The sequence below is a fragment of the Danio rerio genome, chromosome 1 (genome assembly GCF_052040795.2).
Source record: "Danio rerio strain M-AB ecotype USA chromosome 1, GRCz13ab, whole genome shotgun sequence".
Lineage (NCBI taxonomy): Eukaryota > Metazoa > Chordata > Actinopteri > Cypriniformes > Danionidae > Danio > Danio rerio.
The window spans coordinates 27,780,854-27,802,872 of record NC_141021.1 but is presented as its reverse complement, the minus strand read 5'-3'; the positions used below and the strand labels follow the sequence as shown (position 1 = coordinate 27,802,872).

The 22,019-nt window shown below is 35.4% G+C and overlaps 1 protein-coding gene across 1 annotated transcript in view; it reads right to left on the bottom strand.

The window, feature by feature from the left end:
• The window catches only part of tet2 (tet methylcytosine dioxygenase 2), a 29,901-nt gene extending 10,093 nt beyond the window's left edge, over positions 1 to 19,808 (bottom strand). The window contains 2 exon segments of the mRNA NM_001443441.1: positions 77 to 2,813; positions 19,427 to 19,808. Coding sequence (NP_001430370.1) covers positions 77 to 2,780 — 2,704 coding nt within the window. The 5' untranslated portion in view covers positions 2,781 to 2,813; positions 19,427 to 19,808.
• Positions 19,809 to 22,019: the final 2,211 nt, after the last annotated feature.

The following is a 22,019-nucleotide window of genomic DNA, read 5'->3' as shown; positions in this document are numbered from 1 at the left end:
AATATTAGAATTTTGCATTCTGGAAAAGGTTTTTACTTCTACATGTGTACAAAAATAGCTGTGTGAAGTCTCTTACCAACACAATGGCATGAAGGTATTTCATACTGTGTCTTCAGAGGTGTATCCATCAAATTTTTTATTGGTGTATTAAGCAACTTCATGGGTGACTCCAGAAAGCTTTGTAAGCCAGGTTCAATCTTTTTAGGTGGTGTAAAATGTTGTTGTTTGCACTGTTCCTTTGCATTCCCTTCAGCATTGGTTGAGATCACAGTCACAGCTCCAGCCATCTCCACTTTCACCTTATTGGGAGACTTGATTACCAAAGACTTTTTTTCAAACACAGGTGAGAGTTGGTATTGTTTAAGCTGCTGCTCCATGGTAGCTAGAATACTTCTCTGCTGGTTTTCATCACATGAAGAAGGAGGATGCTCTTGTTTTACCACGGCCTTTAAGACTTTGGTGTGGTCTTCATGTTGCCTTTGCACTTTCATAGGTTGAGCTGAGATTTCAAAACCTGAGCAGTTTTCACTTTTTATGGCTGGCATCATTTGTCTAATGTTGTTGGGGCTTTGCCGTTCCTGCCTCTGCAGAAGGTGCATTCGCAAAGCTGCATGCCTCTGAACATCCATTTGAGCACCATTGCTTGAGAGAGACTCTCTCTGGATTTGGGCAAAGGACTCATGGAATTCAGCTTTGGTCAATGTCCGAACAGGTATCTGAAGACCATCAGAAGCTTGTGAATGTTGTGATTGAGAAATCAGTGACTGTGAGAATTCTGAATGATTGTATATCCTATGTTGGAGAGGTTGCTGGTAGATTTGTTGTCCTGTACTAATGTCCTGTGAGCACTCTGTGTTCTGCTGGAGTTTCCTTTCTGTTAGAGCTTCTACTTCTTTAAACAAGGATGGTGTGTTTGACTTGGATGAGTCTTGAAATCCAAAGTTTTCTCTTATAGCCTGACTTGAAATTTGAACTTGTGCTGGTGTTTTGATACATGCAGGTAACATCTGGAATTCTGAATGAAGGTAGTCCTCTGTTTTAAGCTTTTTTAGGAGTGGCTCAACTTCTTGACTACGGGAAGCATCTCGTGATAGTGGAGATGCTTGCATATTCTGCCTATCCTGAGGGAGCTGATTGGAAAATGTGCTGGTGGCTTGCTGATGAGTTTCAGTAGGTGGTAACTGGGAAAGGAAGCTTGGGGATAGTATCTGGTCTTGATCATTTTTGCATAATTTCTGGGACATATGTTGCGGGTTGTTAAATTGCATGTTAATATGATTGTGCATACCAGAATTTCTCTGTTGACTTTCAGGGGCAGCACTATGGGGAAACTGTGTAGGAGGTAGCATGTTTTTGTTCTCTTGTGCCTCAATTTCATGTGAGGGAAAACTGGAATTACTGAAATTGTGAGACTGAAAGTTGTTTGGGGGAATGGAATTTATACATTGACTTTGACTCTGTGGGACTGTATGTTGCTGTATGTGGGTCTGTGGAAGGAACAAATCCCACATCTGGGAGTGTTCAGTAGATGGTGTTGAAGCAGAAGTTGAGTTTAAATCTATCCATTCCATCTGGGATGATGGATCTGTACCCTTTGACAGTGTTTTTTCTAGTCCTAATTTAGACTTGTTGTCTTGATCATTGTTTCGATTTTGAGAAGGGGAAGTACATGCCTGGGGAATCAACTTGCTCTCTACTGCTTGTGGCTCATGAGTCTGTTGCTGAAGCAAGGAAAAGTCTCTATTGCCATGGAGGTTTTCATCAGTTGTTTTTTTCTGTGGCACTTTAATCTGTGGGTTATACTGACCTGTCTGAGAGGTTTGTGAGGGGGAACCTGCTGTCACCGGAGGCAATGTATAAGATCCATGACTTAAATTCTGATTGGATTTGGAGAACATGTTTACACACTCAGAGTCATTTGGAAGGGCTTCTCTATCTTCTTGAATTTGTGAGGAACCATTGACGACTGTCTGTGATGGCACATTAGACTCTGAATCTTTCTGACTTAGCTCTGGGAGATCAGACAGAGAATAAGCAGGCTTCTTTTGCTCAGCTGCAAAACTGGAGTATCCATTTACTGCAAGTTCAGGGTTATAGCCATTGCTGTTTTGTACTTCGGGAGGTGCCTTGACAAGTGTCTCTGAGGCAGATATTTGGGGTGAAATAGGAAAACCTGAGGTAAATGAAGGTGAAGAAGTTGCCTGATCAGGCAGGTTGCTGGTGACCTGATCTACTTGAGATGAGTTGGTTTGAGGTGCAATGGACACATGCTCTGGGTAATACTGAGACAATGTTTTCTCTAAGAGGTCACCAGTTGTACCCTTTACTGAAGGAGGACTTGTTGTAGCACCATTGGGCATTTGAACTTGCTTGTTCCGTGACAGTGAGAATAAATCACCATTTGTAAAGTTACAGTTTATTTTAGCATGTGTTAAATCCCCTGCCTTGTTATGTTTGGGAAATACCTCTAATCGGTTTTCCATTCCTGCCTCACTTTTATCCCAAATTCTCGGGTTCTCGTTTCCATTCACCAATGTTTTGGTCTGGTGAAAGTCCAAAAGTGCCTGTTCACTAAGAGCGTGTTTCATCTGTCCTTTCATTCCAAACATACTTTGATCAAATATCCCCTGCAAGTTAGCAGGGACCTTCTGCTGAGACAAGACTTCGGGTGACTGATCTCCATTTTGGTGCTTGGTGAGAAAGTCTGTCTGCTGAGTGGCACTGATTTTTGCAAGTATATGACTTTTTTCCGTCTCATTGCTGGTCTTTTCTGTTTCCATCTGGTCTGCTCTGGGTCCATTCACAAGGCTGCCCTACACAGAAGAATGGAAAAAATACCAATAATTGTAAAAATATATCATTTACTGTAGTTCTTATGTAATAGTGAGGCAAGGGCTAACGATCTGAACTGTTTATACAATTGCAAGCTTATGGAAAGTAGAAACCTTATCAAGACCTTAAATTTACTCAATCTAATGTATTCTAGATATGGCATTTACATTACTCTATTTGTGTGTACAGAGATCATGAATTATGTTGATATATGCTGAAAAGGGATAAGCAGGGAAAACAAACAGAAGGAACAGCTTTTGCTCCCTCTGTCTGAAATAAGTCTTTTAAAATTGAAAAACACTTGTCATTTTTGGCATGCTTTGGGTTTTCCAGTAGCTCACAGGCATGGGTTGGGTAGTACATATACCCATTCTAATGGCTTGTACTCTAACATGCTATTGAATCTCGCAGATTCAGTTAAAACCATTGCCCCAACATTAGCTAAATGTTTAATTACAAATAATGGTACTAGGCAACTCGGTTTTTAATGTTGTCTCCATGTCCATGTCCCCTTGTTGAGTATTTAGATTTGACAATATGCTTAAAAGTTCCATATATATATACATATATATATATATATATATATATATATATATATATATATATATATATACATATATATATATATATATATATATATATATATATATATATATATATATATATATATATATAGGCTCCTGATACGATATTCATCCTTAAAGGACTAGTTTCCCCAGTGCTGAATATTCTATTATCATTTACCCATCTTTCACTTGTTCCAAACTTGTTTGGCTTTCTTTCTTATGTTGAACACAAAAGATTGTTTAATACAAGCTGAAATCTGTAATCATTTCATCTGCTATATATGTCAATGGTTATAGGTTTACAGCTTTCTTCACATTATTTCTCCCGTGTTCAACAGACGAGTGATATTCACAAAAGTTTGAAACCACACACAGGTGAGTAAATAGTGAGTTCATTAATTTTTGGGGGGTGAACTATCCTATTAAGTGTCTTAGGGAAAAGAAAGCTTTTTTGTGCTCTGGTCATGATGAATTTATTATACTAACTTGCATTTACCCTTGCTTTAGTTTGTAGAAAGTCAGTCCTCTGCAGAACATTTACATTTTACACGCTTCAAAAACACATTTCTCATTTTTGTCACTAAATCTACAGATTCATATAAGAAATGACTGACACAGATGTCATGAATTCTTTATCAATTCTTTTCATATGTTTAAGTACAAAACATCTTTGAAATGGACTGCTCCCACTTTACCATTAGGTGATTATGATTTTGATTTAGTAGAGTAGTAAACATGTCCACTGTAGAGCAATAACAGCAAAACAGATTATTAATCTTTTATTATATTATATTATATTATATTATATTATATTATATTATATTATATTATATTATATTATATTATATTATATTATATTATATTATTAAAAACATTGCAAAGTACCTTGTTGTGAAATTCATATTGTACACAATCAAATTGAATATTTTTTATTAACTATCCTTAAAATGTAATATGTAAATACTGTAACCAAGTACTGGATGATTGTAATAACATTTATTAAATTTAATTCTATTCTTAAAGGAGATTGTGACTGGTTAGGAGCTTGCATGTGTGCTATGTTAAGCTTGAATATGGATCCATTCCAGATCCGTTTCAGAGCTTCCAAACAGCTGACAAAAGCCAAACAGCTTGACACAGTTGGATAAATCTACACTGAAAGCAACACACACAGACACACACGCGCACAAATCCCTAAGAAGGAATGACATAGCACGAGATCTCTGCTGAAAGCTTTCTTTATATGTGTGATACACTTTCAAACAAAGAGACTGCATTTGCTATATATATATATATATATATATATATATATATATATATATATATATATATATATATATATATATATATATGTGTATGTGTGTGTGTATATATATATATATATATATATATATATATATATATATATATATATGAAGTCAGAATTATTAGCCCTCCTGTTTTTTCCCCCCAATTTCTGTTTAACAGAGAGAAGATTTCAAAGAAATCAAAGGGGGGCTAATAATTCGGATTTCAACTGTATATATCTGATTACAAATAATTAAAAAAGGAAGACATTTTTATTAAAACAGACTTTTTATTACAATATGTGATATCAGAAGTTCATTGGATAATCCAGGGCCTGTGAGTGCATCAATGAGTCTTACTGGTATTTAAAACACAGCCAACAATTTTAAACAAATTCTTATCTTCTTTATCTTGTCACTTGACAAGTAGGAGTGGCTTTGAATTCAGTATGTTGTCCACCCAGTTTTTCTTTTCTCCTTTGGAAATTCTATATATGTATTTTAAAATTATCTCTTGTTATTGTGATCTCCCAACACATATGCACTTGTACAACTGAACTGTGCTTTGGTTGGTGAAGCAATACAACCAAGAAAGCATATAGCGGCTACAGCAATGGCATTTGTTCTTAACTTATTTAACAGTTCCTTTAGCCTCAGGGTTGCATTATTTAGTCAGTTGGGAGTGAACTTTCTGGTTTTAAATGATTTAAGTTGACCCTACAATACAGACAAGTGAATGGTTAATAGTATTATTTTATCACGACGAGGCAGGAGTTTGTGTTTTGAGAAGTTTGTGATTAAAAGTCAGAGGTTTCCAAATACAATTGGGGTCTGATAGTAAACCTGACTTAATGATTATTTAACTTTTACGTCAGTTTCACAGTCAGCACTAATAAGAAATGTAACCCACAGACTACAAAACCAGACTTATGTTGCATTGGAATATCTTTGGCAATAGCCAAGAATATACTGTACGCGTCAAAATAACACACACAATACATTTAATTTCCAATATGGCTGTGCGATTTAGGGAAAATATCTAATTGCGATTTTTATGACAAATATTGTGATTTTAATTTTGTAGTCGAGCTTCAGCTCAATAATCTGTAAGCCATGTTAACAATTCTGTGACAGCTCTTAAAAATGACCTGTTTTTGTTTGGTGTCTGTGATTTTGAATCCAAAATACCAATACCAAAATGTTAGCGATGTTTTGTTTTTCTTTAATATTATTGGTCTGTTAATACTTTTAAAGCAGCAGATCCCATTATCCTAATTGTCCGCACTTTCCTGTTTGTTTTAGTTCTGTTGCACAATTCTGATTGATCAATTGGATAGTAAGGCTGTCACACACAGACAGCAGTCACACATTTGCTCTGGGCGGGGAAAATTAAATAATACATATATATTTCATATCACAGCCTTTTGCGATAAGCAAATTGCAATGATCAGATTGCGATTCGATTAATTGCACAGCCCTTATTTACAACAATTATTAGAATATTAAGTTCCATGACGATTTCCATGAACCTTTGACTGATAAGATTATTACAGTAATTGCTAAGAAGTTCATTTGGACAATTTTAAAGGTGATTTTTGTATTTAGATTTTATTTGAACCCACACAACATAAAATAGTTAATGGTGAAAAAATGTAACAATGGTATTTTTTTCTGGTCCATTGTTCCAAATATTCAATATTTGTCATATTTCAGTGTGTTTACTCAATATGTGTTTGATTAGACTCGATATTTGTTTGATTGAATTGAAATGACAGTTCTGTTGAATATGGATCTGCACAGTCTGTTTTCTTCCATAGTATTAAAATAAACTGACCATATTGAAGTCATTCTTTAAACTTTGGAAGCATTGTTGGATTGATATAAATATGTTAAATATATAAATGGATAACTGCATGTAGCATGATGTGCATGTGAGCTTTAGTAAACATGGTGCTGCTGAGTGTTTGCCTTGAGTGAAACTTCATCCTTCGGTTCCTCCCACTGTAATTTGATCATAGAACTCATGTGCAAGTGTGCTTTAAATGTCACGCATGCAAGGTTGTAAAAGTGTCTTTCTCACTCTTCTGCTCCGATCATTAACCAGGCTTTACATACAGACAAGGAAACAAGTTTAGCAAGTATGACAGCCTTCACAGTCGACTTTTAATTATTACTTTGACATGAGCTTAACAACTATGACTTAAAAACATGTTTTTCAAATTGGTATATAGAGTAGCAAAAGAAACCGCAAGTCAGGAAACGTAATCAGGATCGGTGTTTCTGTCCCTTTAAAGTTTCATGCTGCCGTTGGAATGCGTTTTTATTTTAAGAGGGGGGAGGGGGGTGGGGGGACTGCACTCTCACACCATTCAAAACATCAGCATTATGATCAGGAAACAAAATGATTAAACCTAACAAACTATTTTAGCTTGGGCTCTAAACACCACAGCCTAAGCCTTAAAGTGCTGCCAATATCCGTGACATTTTCTTATTTTCTATAAGAAAGCAGAAGACATAAGCATAAGAATGGAAACAAAGGAAATAGCCCTTTGAAATGAACCGGTATTTGTAGAGAATCAGCATGTGTATGGGGGAAGGTATGAGCCATGTCTCAGAGAGAGAGTTTGAAGGTGGGAGGTTTGTTTTTGTTATGTATTGCTCATATGTATAATATTTAGAATATATATTCAGAAAAAAAAAATAAAGTTGTTGTATGATTTTAAAGTTGCTGCATTTTTTCTTTCCTGTGCACTCTTTGTTCATCCCCAATGACATTTCAAATCCTCTTTGTGAGAGAGGATTTGAAGAGAGGTATTACTTCAAAAGCTGGGCAGATATACACTTCTGTTTGTAATTTCACCCACAGCTTGGTCCCCTCTGAAGAGTCCGGGCTATGTTGAACCTGCCATTGTCCTTTGTTGCTAATAGAAGACAGATGGGTCTGTACTCTAACATTTTGCAGTCACTTGAAGTCTTTGTGCTCTCGTTCACTCCAAATGGCCTTTGTATGACCTGCAACTTATGATTATGTTAAAGTAAAAAATTTTTGTCATTATTACTGGTGCCAAATTGGTGAAATGTATCTAAGTTCATTGCAATTTTTGAGTGCTTAAACATACTTTACATAATCAAGCTGACCTAAAAAAAAATTAGCAACCTATAAATGTTAAAATTAGACTTTGTTTTGTAAAAATGTGTGGTGCCAAATTGACAAACTGTATTGCAAGACATATTAATAAAGGATTGCTAAATTCAGTTCATAATTTTTTTTTAAAAATAAAAAAATCAGAAACATTAAAATCAGAAACATTTATCAACATATATCTAGCTGAACATAAAATTAGATTTGTTTTTATTTCTGAATTTCTCACAGCATATTTATTTACATTTTAGAAATAGAAGACGTGCAGTTAATGGGGCTATGTTTGAAATTTGTAATCTCTTAATAGCTTTCTTTTATTACCAGTGTTTGAAGAGCTTTAAACTTTAGACCTTCCCCAAAACAAGTCCGTGGACTTTGTATGTTTGTAAGTTAAGGACTGATGACATTTTTTGACAAGAAAATCTAAAGGATGTGCTGTTTATGTGTGTTTCAGAGAGCCTTTGTCTGTTTTCATGAAACATGAAATGCTTATGCATTGTTAAAGTAATGCAGCAGCTCTTTATTGGAATGTTTCATGCAAAGAAAAGGAGTTATTTAAACTATAGCCAGATCTGTGTATAAGCAAAGTCTGCATTTTAACACATTTTATTATCAAACTGTCTTAATAGTATAAATTTGATTACCTGTCAAAACAAGTGCAAATCTTGTTCATATTAATATGATCAAATGTTTTTTTTTTTTTTTTTTTTTTTTTTTTTTTTACGGCTGTGTTCCTTATTCATTTTCTTGTTTGTTTATTTAGTAATTAGTGGAAAGAGTGCAGCACTTATTTGCATATTCATCTAATCATCACTGTGTCTGGATGTTCATCTATTGCTGCCAAGGTATTTCTAAATTTCACTTCTAACGAACGTCCATACGTCAAATCAAAATATGAGTCTTTTTTTTTTGTTACAATAGTTTAGTTATTGCTAAAACAAGGGTTAACAGATAGAATTGAATGTTTTGGAAGATTGTTTGTGCTGGTGTTAGTCAGTCCCAACATAAATTCTGGCTAGGCGCATGCTCAACTAGGAGCTGATAAACAAAAGATTGAGCTGTAGTACTCTATTTGGTTATCTTTCCTTCCCTGTTGTGGTTTAAGAGTGTTTGATAATTAACCCAGCATAGGTTGTAACTGACAGTAGAAGTCTAGCTGTACCGGTGTGAACCTACTGACCCTTTTGGTTCAGATGCAAACACTAACAGGAGGCACAGTAAATGCAGGCAGAGATTACTACAGTGTGATTCACGTGTAATTGAGCACATTATGCCATACAACACCCTGCTTTTCCCAAAATTAACTTTCAAAATACCTCCATTATACATTTCTCCCAGCTTCTTTCTTTCTCCTCTTATTCCCGCTGCTTCAACTCCATGTCTTTGTGTCTGCACCAGTCAATATATCTGGCTAATTTGATGAACTGTGCTCAGCGCAAAGCAAAATTTTTTTTCAGAGAGTGTGGTAGCCATGGTGATCATTATATTGGTTCTGCATAGCCATCTGCCCTAAACATTAACCGAGCATGACTGACTGACACAGAGAGAGAAAATGTGAAAGAGTGAACGCATGTGCTGAGCACATTGATTCTGTTGTGATCGAATCTTTTTTATAGGTATGTGACAGAGTTTTATTTACTACCATCACATACTACCAAATCTCATCTTCCAGATCTTCCATTTTAGAGGTTGAGGCCTTTAATTGCCCTTAAAGCTACAAAGCAAAGCTAAAATATATTATTTGCCCATGGCAACATTTTAGTAAAACTAAAACATAACACAAACATAAATGCAGTTCATGGCATTTTCCAGCTGATAAAAAAAACAGAGACAGTAAAATGGCATATCTTTTCCCCTTTTCGCACAAATTATGATTACACGGTAGAATATCATTACATTATTATTACACGTCTGAAATAATGGTTCTGACTGGTCACTTGCTACATTTCAAGGTATGTTATTCCAAGATAACAACCACTGAATTTAATAACATCAATATAATCTTTACTGTGAGGGAATAAATATGTTCATGTTAATAAATATATGCTTGTCTGTCAGACTGCTGTTTTTAACTGTTTAGCGCCTTCTTGTGACTGAGTAATATGTAGGTTAGTTTATGCAACAATCAGCTGTTTTCATTTCTATCAGAATTGCCTTTACATAATTAATAGACTATTACGACTTAGAACAATGTTTTGGGTCCATTTTGTAAATTTTTTTTTATTGGCAAATAGCCATGTAGTAGGTGGAATAAAGTATGTCCTGGTGATATTTGTGTCAGCCTGCCAATGAATCTGTTAGCCTTAAATTAAAAAATTGCCTCTCACAACAGACAGACAGACAGACAGACAGACAGGCAGACAGACAGACAGACAGACAGACAGACAGACAGACAGACAGACAGACAGACAGACAGACAGACAGACAGACAGACAGACAGACAGACAGACAGACAGACAGACAGACAGATAGATAGATAGATAGATAGATAGATAGATAGATAGATAGATAGATAGATAGATAGATAGATAGATAGATAGATAGATAGATAGTATTGGTGAATAATCAAAAGCTTTAACTGCTTTCATAGTTTCAGAGTGCCTAATAAACACACTACTATGTAATCTTCTAACATAAGGATTTTTTTTCAAGTTTGGAGTGAAAGCATGTTATTATATGTGGTCATTTTACATAAAGCATTTACTAAACATAGTTTATTGAGATGCTATGCAAACAGTTGTCATTTCTAAAATATCTAAAACATTTTTAAAACATTTAAGTTTTGTTCAGCAATGTTTAAACTGCACAGTAATTTTATTTTAGATGGGATTGCAAATATTTATTCTCCATTTGATATTGTTTCATCTTGAAATTAATATTTTTTGTTATGAATAATTTATACAAGACATTAAATGTCATTTATAAGGGATTTAAAAAGCATAGTTCTCACTTTAGATCATGTTTTAATAAAGAATTTATTAACATAAAAAGTACCCATAACAACATGTGCTTGAAAACCACCAACTATACTCTTAAATAACTGGTTCGTAAATAATCCAATACATGGTTTAGTAATGAAAAATAAATCCTTAACAAAGTGTGAAAATGCAATCATTAAGCACATTATAAATGGGCTTGTCACGGATTCAGTATTTGTAGCTGTAGTTATAAACTGCTTACTATGTCTTTTAAGGTAGAATTGAATTCTTAACAAATGATTAATGACCTATTTGCTATAATGCTTGATAAATGATTTATAGTGTGAAGTTGTTATAAAGTTTTACCCATTTTTTATACATTTTTTATTGCTTTTCCACATGAGAGGCCATACAAAATCCCCAGACATCATTTACAATAGAACAAAAAGTAACTTTTTAACCCGTGTTACCCTATTGTTTTAATCTGATACCACATAAGTATAAACAGAGTTTTAATGCTTGCATTAGATCTACTTTTATATGTATGGACTTTTCATTGTAAAAAAGGGTAAATTACATTTTAGGACTCGATCGGCAAGTGTCTAGCATACTCATAGCAGCTCTGTGGGGCCGGCAAATCATGGCGACGAGAGTGGATGTTAAGCAAGAGAACAGAATCAACAGATTCCGAGAGGCACATTGATGTTCTAGCCAAGCATTACAGTTGTTGGGTTAAATTTATAGAGCAATAAAGATATCTCAAGTGCAAATCCTCCTCTCTCATAGATGTTTCTAACTTGCATTGTCAATTTTTTTTTTTAATCTGTTTTATTATTTTCAGTAAAGTTGCTTCTGACCATAACATGTCCACACTAAAGGTGATAAGAGATGTGTTTAAGGGATTATATACTATCTTTATTTAATTTCTTAGGTAAGGTGAGATCTCCACTTAAGTTTCATACTTGGAGGGAAAATGTGCTTTATGCGTTATAAAGCTTGAAGCATTAGAATCAGTACTCAGTATCAGCTGTTCACCATGACAGGGACTTGGTATTCGTATCGGCTGGAAAAAAAATCCTGATTGGAGCATCCCTACTGTCGTGGTATATGTTAGTCTACAGTATGCAATATTTTTACAGTATTTAATTTTTTTCCACAATCAGCTATTTGACATCCAAAGTTTCTGAGAAAACTAAACATAACTCAGCACCACACTTCAGACTTTCATTTTGAAATGTCAATGTATTATCATTTTTGCTAAAATATTGCCATAGGCATATATTTGTAATGCATTTTGTTTGTTTGTTTCATGGTATGAAGAATTTAATTCAAAGAGATAAGAGATATGACTGAGTTATGCTGGTGGCCAGCCATATTTATCTGTCTACTATCAAATATTTAGCACTGAACCGGAAAGCTCTCACTTTCTTCATATTTCATATCTGAATGAGTAGACACAGGATGAAAAAGCCCTTCTGATGTTGCACTTTACATAAGTATTTGGCAAATAAAATATGCAGTTTAAATCACTGGAAGTGCCTATTATGGCCAAATAATAGACAAAATAATATTTGATTTACACAGACTTTCTCAAAAATTGTGCCCGGTTTGTAAGAATGAAGACTGTAACTGCATTCACGCTTGATCGAGGGCGTGTCTGAAGTTGGAGCTGATGCGATCATCTTAGCAGCCTCAGCCAATGAAATTAGTCTGCATTCGGCTACTGTCTGAGCTGGGGTATTTGCATGAAGCGATCCAATTGGCTGATGCTTTCGTTGGCGCTTGAAAAGTTGAGAAATTTCTAACTTATTCAGCGAGCAATGCCACTGAAGCGGTGCAGAAGGTCCTACAATGCAGTTCGGCAATGCCTGACGTCACCCATTCAAAGTGAATGGGAAGTGTTGATGCTGATGCCCTGTGTGAATGGGATGTAAGAATGTCTTCATCTCCATTATCATATTGTATGTTTACGTCTTCATAGAATTTACGCTGAAAGTACATCTGTCCTATGATAGAGTAATTATAACTAATTTTTTCATTATAGTTATACAAATCAGCTTATTCACAACTACCAATTTAGCAGGAGCATTGCTTCAAATGCTAAGCCAACATTTCCAATCAAGTTTTGTTGATTGGTGCAACAACTTAAAAGTAAAAAAGTTATAGCCAATCCCTGAAACCTGCAAGGTCAGTAGGTTATATTAATTGTATCAAGTTATTTTATTTATGCATCATGGTATGCTAATGGTTTGCATCCACATAGTCAAGGCACTGGAGAACTGAGCCAACAACTGCATTTGTTTGGGTATAGTTTAGGGCTGCATGATAAATCGACATAAAACTGCACTCGTGATTCAGCAAAATCTGCAATTAGCAAGTACATCTTGCCAGAAAAGCAGTAGTACATCTCCTCCAAAGGCAAAAGGGCACTCTCTAGTTGTGTGTAAACACGGAAGATGCTCTAAAATAACTCCTACTGGTTAGTGAATAAACAGAAGATTTAACTCTTTCATTGCTTCAACATGACTAATAAACAAAATTACGACAACACATGGTTTATCTAAGTTTTTCTTATTATAATTTTCCTGATATTAATGTATTTAAGAATGGAATGCCTGTCAATGCTTAGAATACCATGAAATATGTTGTGTACTTTTATTTTCAAACATACAACTGAAGTTATGAAGTGAATTTATAGTAAAAACATGTCATTATATGTGATTTTCCACAAGCTTTTTGATGTAGCAGTATTTACTTTGGGCCACAGTTCACAGAGAAGCTACACAAACAGCTGCCATTATAGCAGCATGATAATCTGCGGATTGATTATTTCATGATTATATCGCATGTGATTCAATTGTGTAGCTAGATTGTGTAGTAAATGCTTCTCCATCTGAACACACATGCTGGAAATTTACTGCTGATTACAGGACCGGCTTTACTAACACAGAACAATAATATTCTATTTGTTGTACAGCCCTTGGTAAGTTTACTACTGTATTCATTTATTTATTTATGTTCATACAGTAATGTGATGTATAGACATTGTCTATACAGTAATGTTGTACAGTAGTCTAGAATGGAGGGAATGCATGGCAGCCATAGTGTACCAGATCGGCCTCCACACACCAATCCAACATTCAGTAGAGATGAGACAGAAAGTCTACCTTTTAAAAAATATGTAGCAAATCTTGATGATGGCAAAATATGCTACCCAGCAGATTGTTTTACCAGTGTTATTTTGAGATGCACTGGTGTGATGTGAGCCATAATATTACCTAAACTCTAACCCCAACCTAGAACCAGGGTTGGGTAAAAATACATTGAAATGTATATAAAATAAAATACCAAATATCTTAATTTTAGGTGTATCAAAATAAACTACAAAATACAACAGCCACAAAATGTATTAAAATTAAATTAAATATTAAAAATACTACAAAATACTTTTACAAAGGAGCATGACATTTCTTCAAATCTATTCTTCGCATCAATGACCTATTTGATGAATTCCATTTCAAGTAAACAATGCTTGATAGCAAATGTGTGCCATCATCTCTGTACAGTGATTATTCATACTTTTAATAATTTAAAAAGGTGTTAAATAAAGAGTTTTTTTTTTTTTTTTTTCGCAGAATTTTTCTGAAATCTTTTTGTTTTTGTTTTGGATTCCTCAATACTCTATGTAAAAACTGTATTAGGAGTTTTGATTATTAAATATTCGTGATGGCGATGCAGTGCTTTCGCCTCACAGCAAGACGGTCGCTGGTTCGAGCCTCGGCTGGGTCAGTTGCCATTTTTGTGTAGAGTTTGCATGTTCTACCTGCGTTTGCGTGGGTTTCCTCCGGGTGCTCCAGTTTCCCCTACAAGTCCAAAGACATGTGGTACAGGTGAATTGGGTAGGCTAAATTGTCCGTAGTGTATGAGTGTGCAGTGATGTTTCCCAGAGATGGGTTGCAGCTGGAAGAGCATTCGCTGTGTAAAACATTTGCTGGATAAGTTGCCGGTTCATTCCGCTGTGGCGACCCCGGAATAATAAAGGGACTAAGCCGAAAAGAAAATGAATAAATATTTGTGACATTTTAAGGCATTTTACATATTTCCTCTTCATTAACTATATAGGACACCTACTGGCATTTGAAACAGCCAATGAAGTATTATAGTATTTCAGTACTATATTTCATAAACCCCATCAAATACAAATGACAAAATACTATTTTGTATTAAAATACGTATTTAAAATACATTTATCATAAATACTGCCCATCACTATCTTGAACCATTCAATTCTAGTGTCGGAAGCACAACATGATGGGTAGTTTAAATGATCACAACGTCGTTCTGTGTACGACAGGTGATTAGGAGTCTATGATTATTTGAGGTTTAAGATTTGACATGATAGATCATCATCACTTTGTTGGTGCAAATAACAGTGTGTCGGGTGATTTCGGGTGAAAAAATGGTTTCCACAAGTCGCAATCTTTTGTCCTTTTTTTTGTACCTGCATTGTTTTAGTGGTATTATCCATAAACATGTACTGCAAAAAGGTTTATGTACACTTACTAGCTTAAAGGCCTGCTTGACACTGCTCTAAATATTGTTGAAAACAGACAAATTCAAAATGACTTTGTTTATACCTGTATTTAGCGCTTTCAGCAGCATGTCCCACAGTGTTTAAGAATTAGGTCAGTAGGCAGAGAGGAGGCCTTTAGTGGCTGTTCAAACACATTCAACCTCATGAGTGCTTGCACAATGAAAACAGTCCGGCCAAATGTATTTTTGAATGCCTCTAGAAGGGGTGAAAAGTGGACAAGTTCAAAATGATTCACACCTCGTTTACACCTTTATTTAGTGTTGTCCGTTTGTGGTTTTATCATTATTATTTTAATAATATTGTTTTGTTTGGTTTTAAAAACACTCTAAAAGAACGTGTTTTACATTTAATGTTTGCTAGGAATATCTTGACTACATTGAATCACTCTCTGCCTGACCCAAATTTCATTCGATAAGATTCAGATCAACCTCCTGGTCATCTTTCACCTCTAGAAATGGATTGTAATGTCATGCAAGGCTTATGGGTAGTTTACAGTCTTGAATAACATTGAGATCCAGCTGTCTCTGTTGTAAATCTGCTGTCAGCAAGGTTACTTTAGGTTTACTAACCAATGGTGATACACTCCTGATACACTTAGTTCTCTTCTTTTCACAATATCATTGTTTTGAAAATGACCTTGTGAAGATGTAGGTAAAAAAATATCCGTATATATTTCGGTCAGATATTACAATATTAGTTACACCATATTAGTTTATGTGTTTTCTGACATTAACTATAGTATAAACAATACTTGTGAAGCATTTGAATCTTAGTTAATATACTGACTCATGCTTTTTTATACTCTTGTTACAGAGTTGTTATTTATGCGAGTTAACATGAAGTAACAATGAACAACTGCATATTCATTAACTAATGTTAGCAAGCATGAAGTAATACTGTAATAAATGTATTGTTCATCGCTTGTTCATGTTAGTAAATGATATTAACTAACAATAACTAATATAACCTTACTGTAAAGTGTTACCTAGGTTTCATTTGTGCTGCAATGAGTGCATTGAGGCCATTTTGCTTGTGAGTAGCCTGATTGTGATTAGTGTGTCTGCTGGTATTGGATGTGTGCACACAAACGCTTGTGGACTTTCTCTCTCTCTCTTTCTCTCTCTCTCTCTCTCTTTCTCTCTCTCATACACACACACACACGCACACACATACACACACAGCAGGTTTCACAGACATATGCATCAACTCTTTTCTTAGTTGTCTTATTTCTGAGAAATTCATAGGTAAAAATTCCCCACAACCCCAAAATGACACCACAATTTCTTTTTTAAATTAACACGTGGCACATGATCTTTTTTTTCTGAATCTTTGATCATCAAGGGGGAAACCCATCACCCGCTTGAACTGGAAAAAGAACTTTTTAAAACCACATTTATAAATGCATCATCATGCCAGTGACCTCACAGGAAATCAAGGTTTTTCTAAAAAGTGCAAAACAAATAATGGCTTTATTTTAAAAACTAAGCAAGTGAACAAGTACTGTAGTTTTAATTTTTTTGTTATTTGCTGAGTTTACAAAGATATTCCGCCGATTTCTCTTTAGAGTTCTAAAAACTTGACAGTACAGTGCCAGCCATGTGCCGCGAGTTTAATTTAGATAAAGTCTTTTAAATGCAGACGTTCTGGAGAGGATCTAAATTGGTGTGGTCAATGTGCTGGCTTTCCAATGAGTTCCTTCGTCCGTGTAAGTATGCTTCTCTACCTAACCGTGTGACTGGGTTGTGAGGTAGTGTTTGTAAACAGAGCGAGCATGTGCGCTTACGCACGTGGAGTTCACTCTTCATTTGATGCCCTTGTAAATTCAGTCCAAGATTAAATCGCTGCAACAATACATACACTAATACCTCCTCAGTTTGCGGCGTAGCTAACATCGAACATTTACCGACATTAATACTTTAAACCATGAGACAAAGATATGGCGTTATTATCTAGCTTTAGCAATAATTTGCACTTAAAGATTTGCAAAACGGCAGGTAAGGGCAAAACAAGTTATAAAGTAAATTGCCATGCTTTAGTAAGTTATCATATTTAAAAAAAATAATGTTCCTTGTACAGTTTGGTGAATGGCTAAAGTCAAACATTTACTAGCTTATTTAAAGATGAGACAAAGACATGGCTTAATTATAGTGACTTATTACTCTTACTAAATAAAGTGAAATAGTTACTATGCACTATTAAGTTATGAAGTAAAAGACTGTTGTGGGCCAAGTGTTGTAATAAGTTATGTAAATTATATGCTATTTTTATGAAAAACTAAAAATTGTTATTTATCTATTCATATCAACATAAATATTTTTTACTCACAATTTGTAAAATATAATTATATAATTATATAATATAATTATAATTTATAAAAAACAAATCACGTGAACTATTTTATCATTGAAAAAGTATTTACAAAATATTCAAACATGTTCTTTGGTTGGATTGGAAGTTTATACAGTATAAAGGACACTGCACTTGACTCTTTCCGGGTTCCTTCATTGTTGTTTGTGTTAGCATTCGCACCACCTTTCTGTTGTGTTTATTGACAACACTCAATAAAGCATCCCCTTGCAGGCATGGGTTAACTTCCACACTTCTCAACAGAATGTCAGAATACACAGCCTAAATACACAAAATAAGGGCACAGGACTTTTATCTGTATTATGATGCAAATTCTAATAGGGCTGTTAAAATCAGTTAAGCAAAGGTGGCGTTTGCAATTCATTAGCACTGATAAAAGAGTGCTGTTGTTGTCTTTTGTAACAGTTGGCTTAAGCTAATACATTTGATTGCTGCATGTCAAAAGCAACAGTGATGTCAAAAATGTATCTGAAAAATGCAGACTTCATTATATACAGCCTAATATTGACTTTATTAAATCAACGGCCAAATTTTAATTTAATGTCAAACATGCAAATGTTCCAGGCAACTATGACCCACCATGGACTCTGAATATAGTAACACTTTAACTTAATCAGTGTATTAATTAACAGTGAAAAGTAACATTTTACACTTTTTGTTAAAAATACATTTATAGTTCAATAAAAATCATTGACTTTTGATTTTAATAATTAATACATTTCACATTTAAATATGATTAATAAATGTTTTTTTTTCAAGTATTTAACAGTAGACTTAAAATTCTGAACAAATTGAACCAAGTTGGTACAGCAAAAAAACACTTAACATTTAAGAAACAAACAAAATAATGGTTTTGGTGTACAAATTAAAGTGGATATACTATTAATGTCAGTCAAGGCAAAAATTCCTCTCTCCAGTGGCCCTCATCTAATGGTGTTATGGGGTTGGGTTTCAGTTCTTTTTAAGCTTCTGACCTTGTGGGCTTCCACCACTCTGGTCTTCTGCTTTTTTTTTTTTTTTTTTTGCTAGCCTTTGTGTCTGCTTGTCATTCACTGATGAATGCAACGAAAGCAAGGAGCTCTAATATTCCTGGTCAAACTCCCACATTGACTTAATGCTCATAACAATTGAAAGAGAAATTTAAAAAATAAGAATAATGTCATTGTAAACCTTTACCAATTTAAAGAAAGGTGTTTTGTTCTGTGAATAAATATTAAAGCAAACTTATTTTCACCTCCTTTTTTTTGTAACTGCACAATACAGATGCCGGTGGAGACTGAAGAGATAAGATAATTTTGTTAGCAGTGTGACTGTTTAGTCTTGCTTCCAGCACACAAGATGCATTGAGAAATAATGCCTGAAGAAGAATTGGCCAACAGCCTCACAAAGATCACTATTTTTTTCAGAGCAGGCACATTCCTAAAGCTGTCTACCGCACATTATCTTAGATAAAAAAACAACAACAAAACAAACGAGATTTAAATGCTTAAAATACTGTTGGTTGCTGTGAGCCAACACACACAAAAAAAAGAAACAGGGAGGGAGAAAGAGAGCCAGAAAATGTCAGCCATGTTGGTGAAGCTTTATCTAATATCCTTTCATTATTATGTCAACTCACGGTTTTTAAAAAGACAGTACAATGCCAACCAAGAGATGGAAGCCATTAAAAAGACCCCAAGGGCCAGAGGGAAAAGAGCACGAACAGAAAAATACTCTCTCACCTTGTTTCAAGTCCCTCCACTTTGTAGAATTCCAACAAACCGTCTAGGTCTCCTCTTAAACAAATCCTAAAGGGCAGCCATCTTGCTTCCTTCTGTTCAGTCTATGAAACAGACTACCTCCATATCAATATTCATGGGCTGGTCTGACGTCTGCTTTCATCATCAGCAGCAGAAGCCCTGCGTTGCTGTTGGCTTTCAAAGCGCGTCCAGACGCAGCCCGTAAACACACGCTTACTCTTGTATGTGCTTGTAAAGGCAGAACAGAGTGAGACAGTCCAGTGTGCAAGTGTGTACATAACAGAGGAACTCAGCCTGCTTTGCCGGCAAGCTGAAGTAATTGCAAAACCACTTTCCTGTTGGGTCCTCTCCACACAAAGAAACTGGGTTTCTTTGCTTCCCCCTCCTTTTTTGCTCTCTCTCTCTCTCTTTTTTTTTTCCAGCCGCACACAATAGTGCACACTTTACTGGCTGCCCTGAAGCACCGAACTGGATTGCACAGTCCATGTCTTCGGTGACCAATGGAAATCAAAAACTTACTCACGTCATACTTATTAATTCTGAAACCTTTCTGTTAGTCTTTCTCTTGATTATAGATCAGATCAGTGCCTTTCCTTTTGCAAAGCCTTGATGAGCTTGGGCTTATTTTAGCACATAGTGGTTTGGGGCTGTTTTTAGACCAGATAGACAACACTTGAAAACTCTGAAGAGTCCATTTTTCTCTGATACGTAGGAGCAGAACAACCCTGTTAAATTTGTCACTGAGAAATTTGCTATAAAACGATATTTGGACTAATGCTCAGTGTCTTCTGTACTTTAGTAAGTTCAAAGCTTGTCATTTAACGCTCTGGCCCCTGTGTGCAGTCATGTACATGTGAAAGCTAGCACTGACTCTTCTCCTCCTCCACGCCACGTTTAGAGCTTTTAAACATCCCTTTTTTTGTTTCGTCCAGATTTTAACAGGTGTTTCTTGTAGAATCTGCCCTTGGCTCCTTTCCAGTTGTGAAAAGGAGACCCCACCTCTTTCTTGTGGGCTGCAGCCTGACTAGAGTGACGTTTGTTGACTCAATAGTTTCAGGCAGAGAGCAGAAAAGGAGATTTGTTGTTACACCGCATGGAGGAAGGGCAGTGGGGGAAGGCAAAGCAGGCTTGCATGAGCAGTAATCACCAGAACTGGCCATTCCACATAGATTCCACATAGAGCGCATGCTTCATAATTGTATCCTCCAATCAGTTTTGGTGGAAGGAATAGGCTTGAAGATAATAGTTAGCGAAGAATATTTCAGTGCATCCACCATTTTTTTTAAAGAAATGTAAGTGACTTGTTTTTGTCAACTTTCATTGTTTTATTTATTAAGACATTGTAATAGCTACTGAATAACACATTTATATTATCGAACTTATACAAACAATACTGTTACTACAAGCTAAAAAAGAAATACATATATAATTAATTAATTCATTTTCTTTAATTAGTCTCTTTATTAATCTGGGGTCGCAGAATGAACCCAACTTATCCGACATATGTTTTAAAGAGTGGATGCCCTTACAGTTGCAATCCATCATTGGTGAACAGCCATACACACTCATTCACACACACTTATTCACACACATACACTACGGCCAATTTAGCCTACCCAATTCACCTATAGCGCTTATCTTTGGACTGTGGGGGAAGCCCACGCAAACACGGGGAAAACATGCAAACTCTACACAGAAACGCCAACTGACCCAGCCGAGGCTTGAACCAGCGACCTTCTTGCTGTGAGACCAGCGCTTTCTACTGTGCCTCCTTGCTGCCCACATATAAAATTGAATTACAAATATATAAATATATATAAATATGTCTTGGTCTCTCTGGAATTGCAATAGAATTTTCCTTTATTTGGAGATTCAAAAACACTTCTGGGGCAAAAAGTTCATATTCCTATTTTAACAGATGCATGAAGACACTACGATCACAACCAAATTGCCCTTGTTGTAAATACAGATGGAAGTATGGTCTAGAACATTTTGATCTTGTCTACTTTCTTCCACTTCCGTAGACAACTGAAAAAGCAAATTCCTTGAAATACTCTTGGTTGGTGCAATCCATGAAAAAGCATAATAGTGTAAGCTATGATTACATTAATCATAGTATAAACATTCAACTAAGAATAAGTTCATACTGCCACACCAATAAAAAAAAAAAAAAAAAAAACTCATCTGATCTTAGATTTGAGTGAGATAGGATGTGTTGTGGCAAATATATCAAAATAGTGTCCAGCAATCTTGTTAGAAGTTTGATTCTAAGGGCGTACGCACACTATTTACAGTTGCCTTGAACTAAGCCAAAGTATGCTTGTCCCCCTCCCGTCTCACCCGACAGCTTGCACTCACATTATAATCGGGCCTGGGAACGCATACGTCATCGATGATGCGCTGTTTAGTAAGCGCTTTCACTCAGCACAGTGGAGATTTCTTTAGTTATATTGTTTTAGTAGTTTGACATGCAGTGACACAAAGTCAAATATTTCGCAGAACAGATCAGCCACTTTTGACGCTCATAAACAATCATAAAGTCCTCGTGATGCAGGAATTAGAAGGTTTGCTGAAG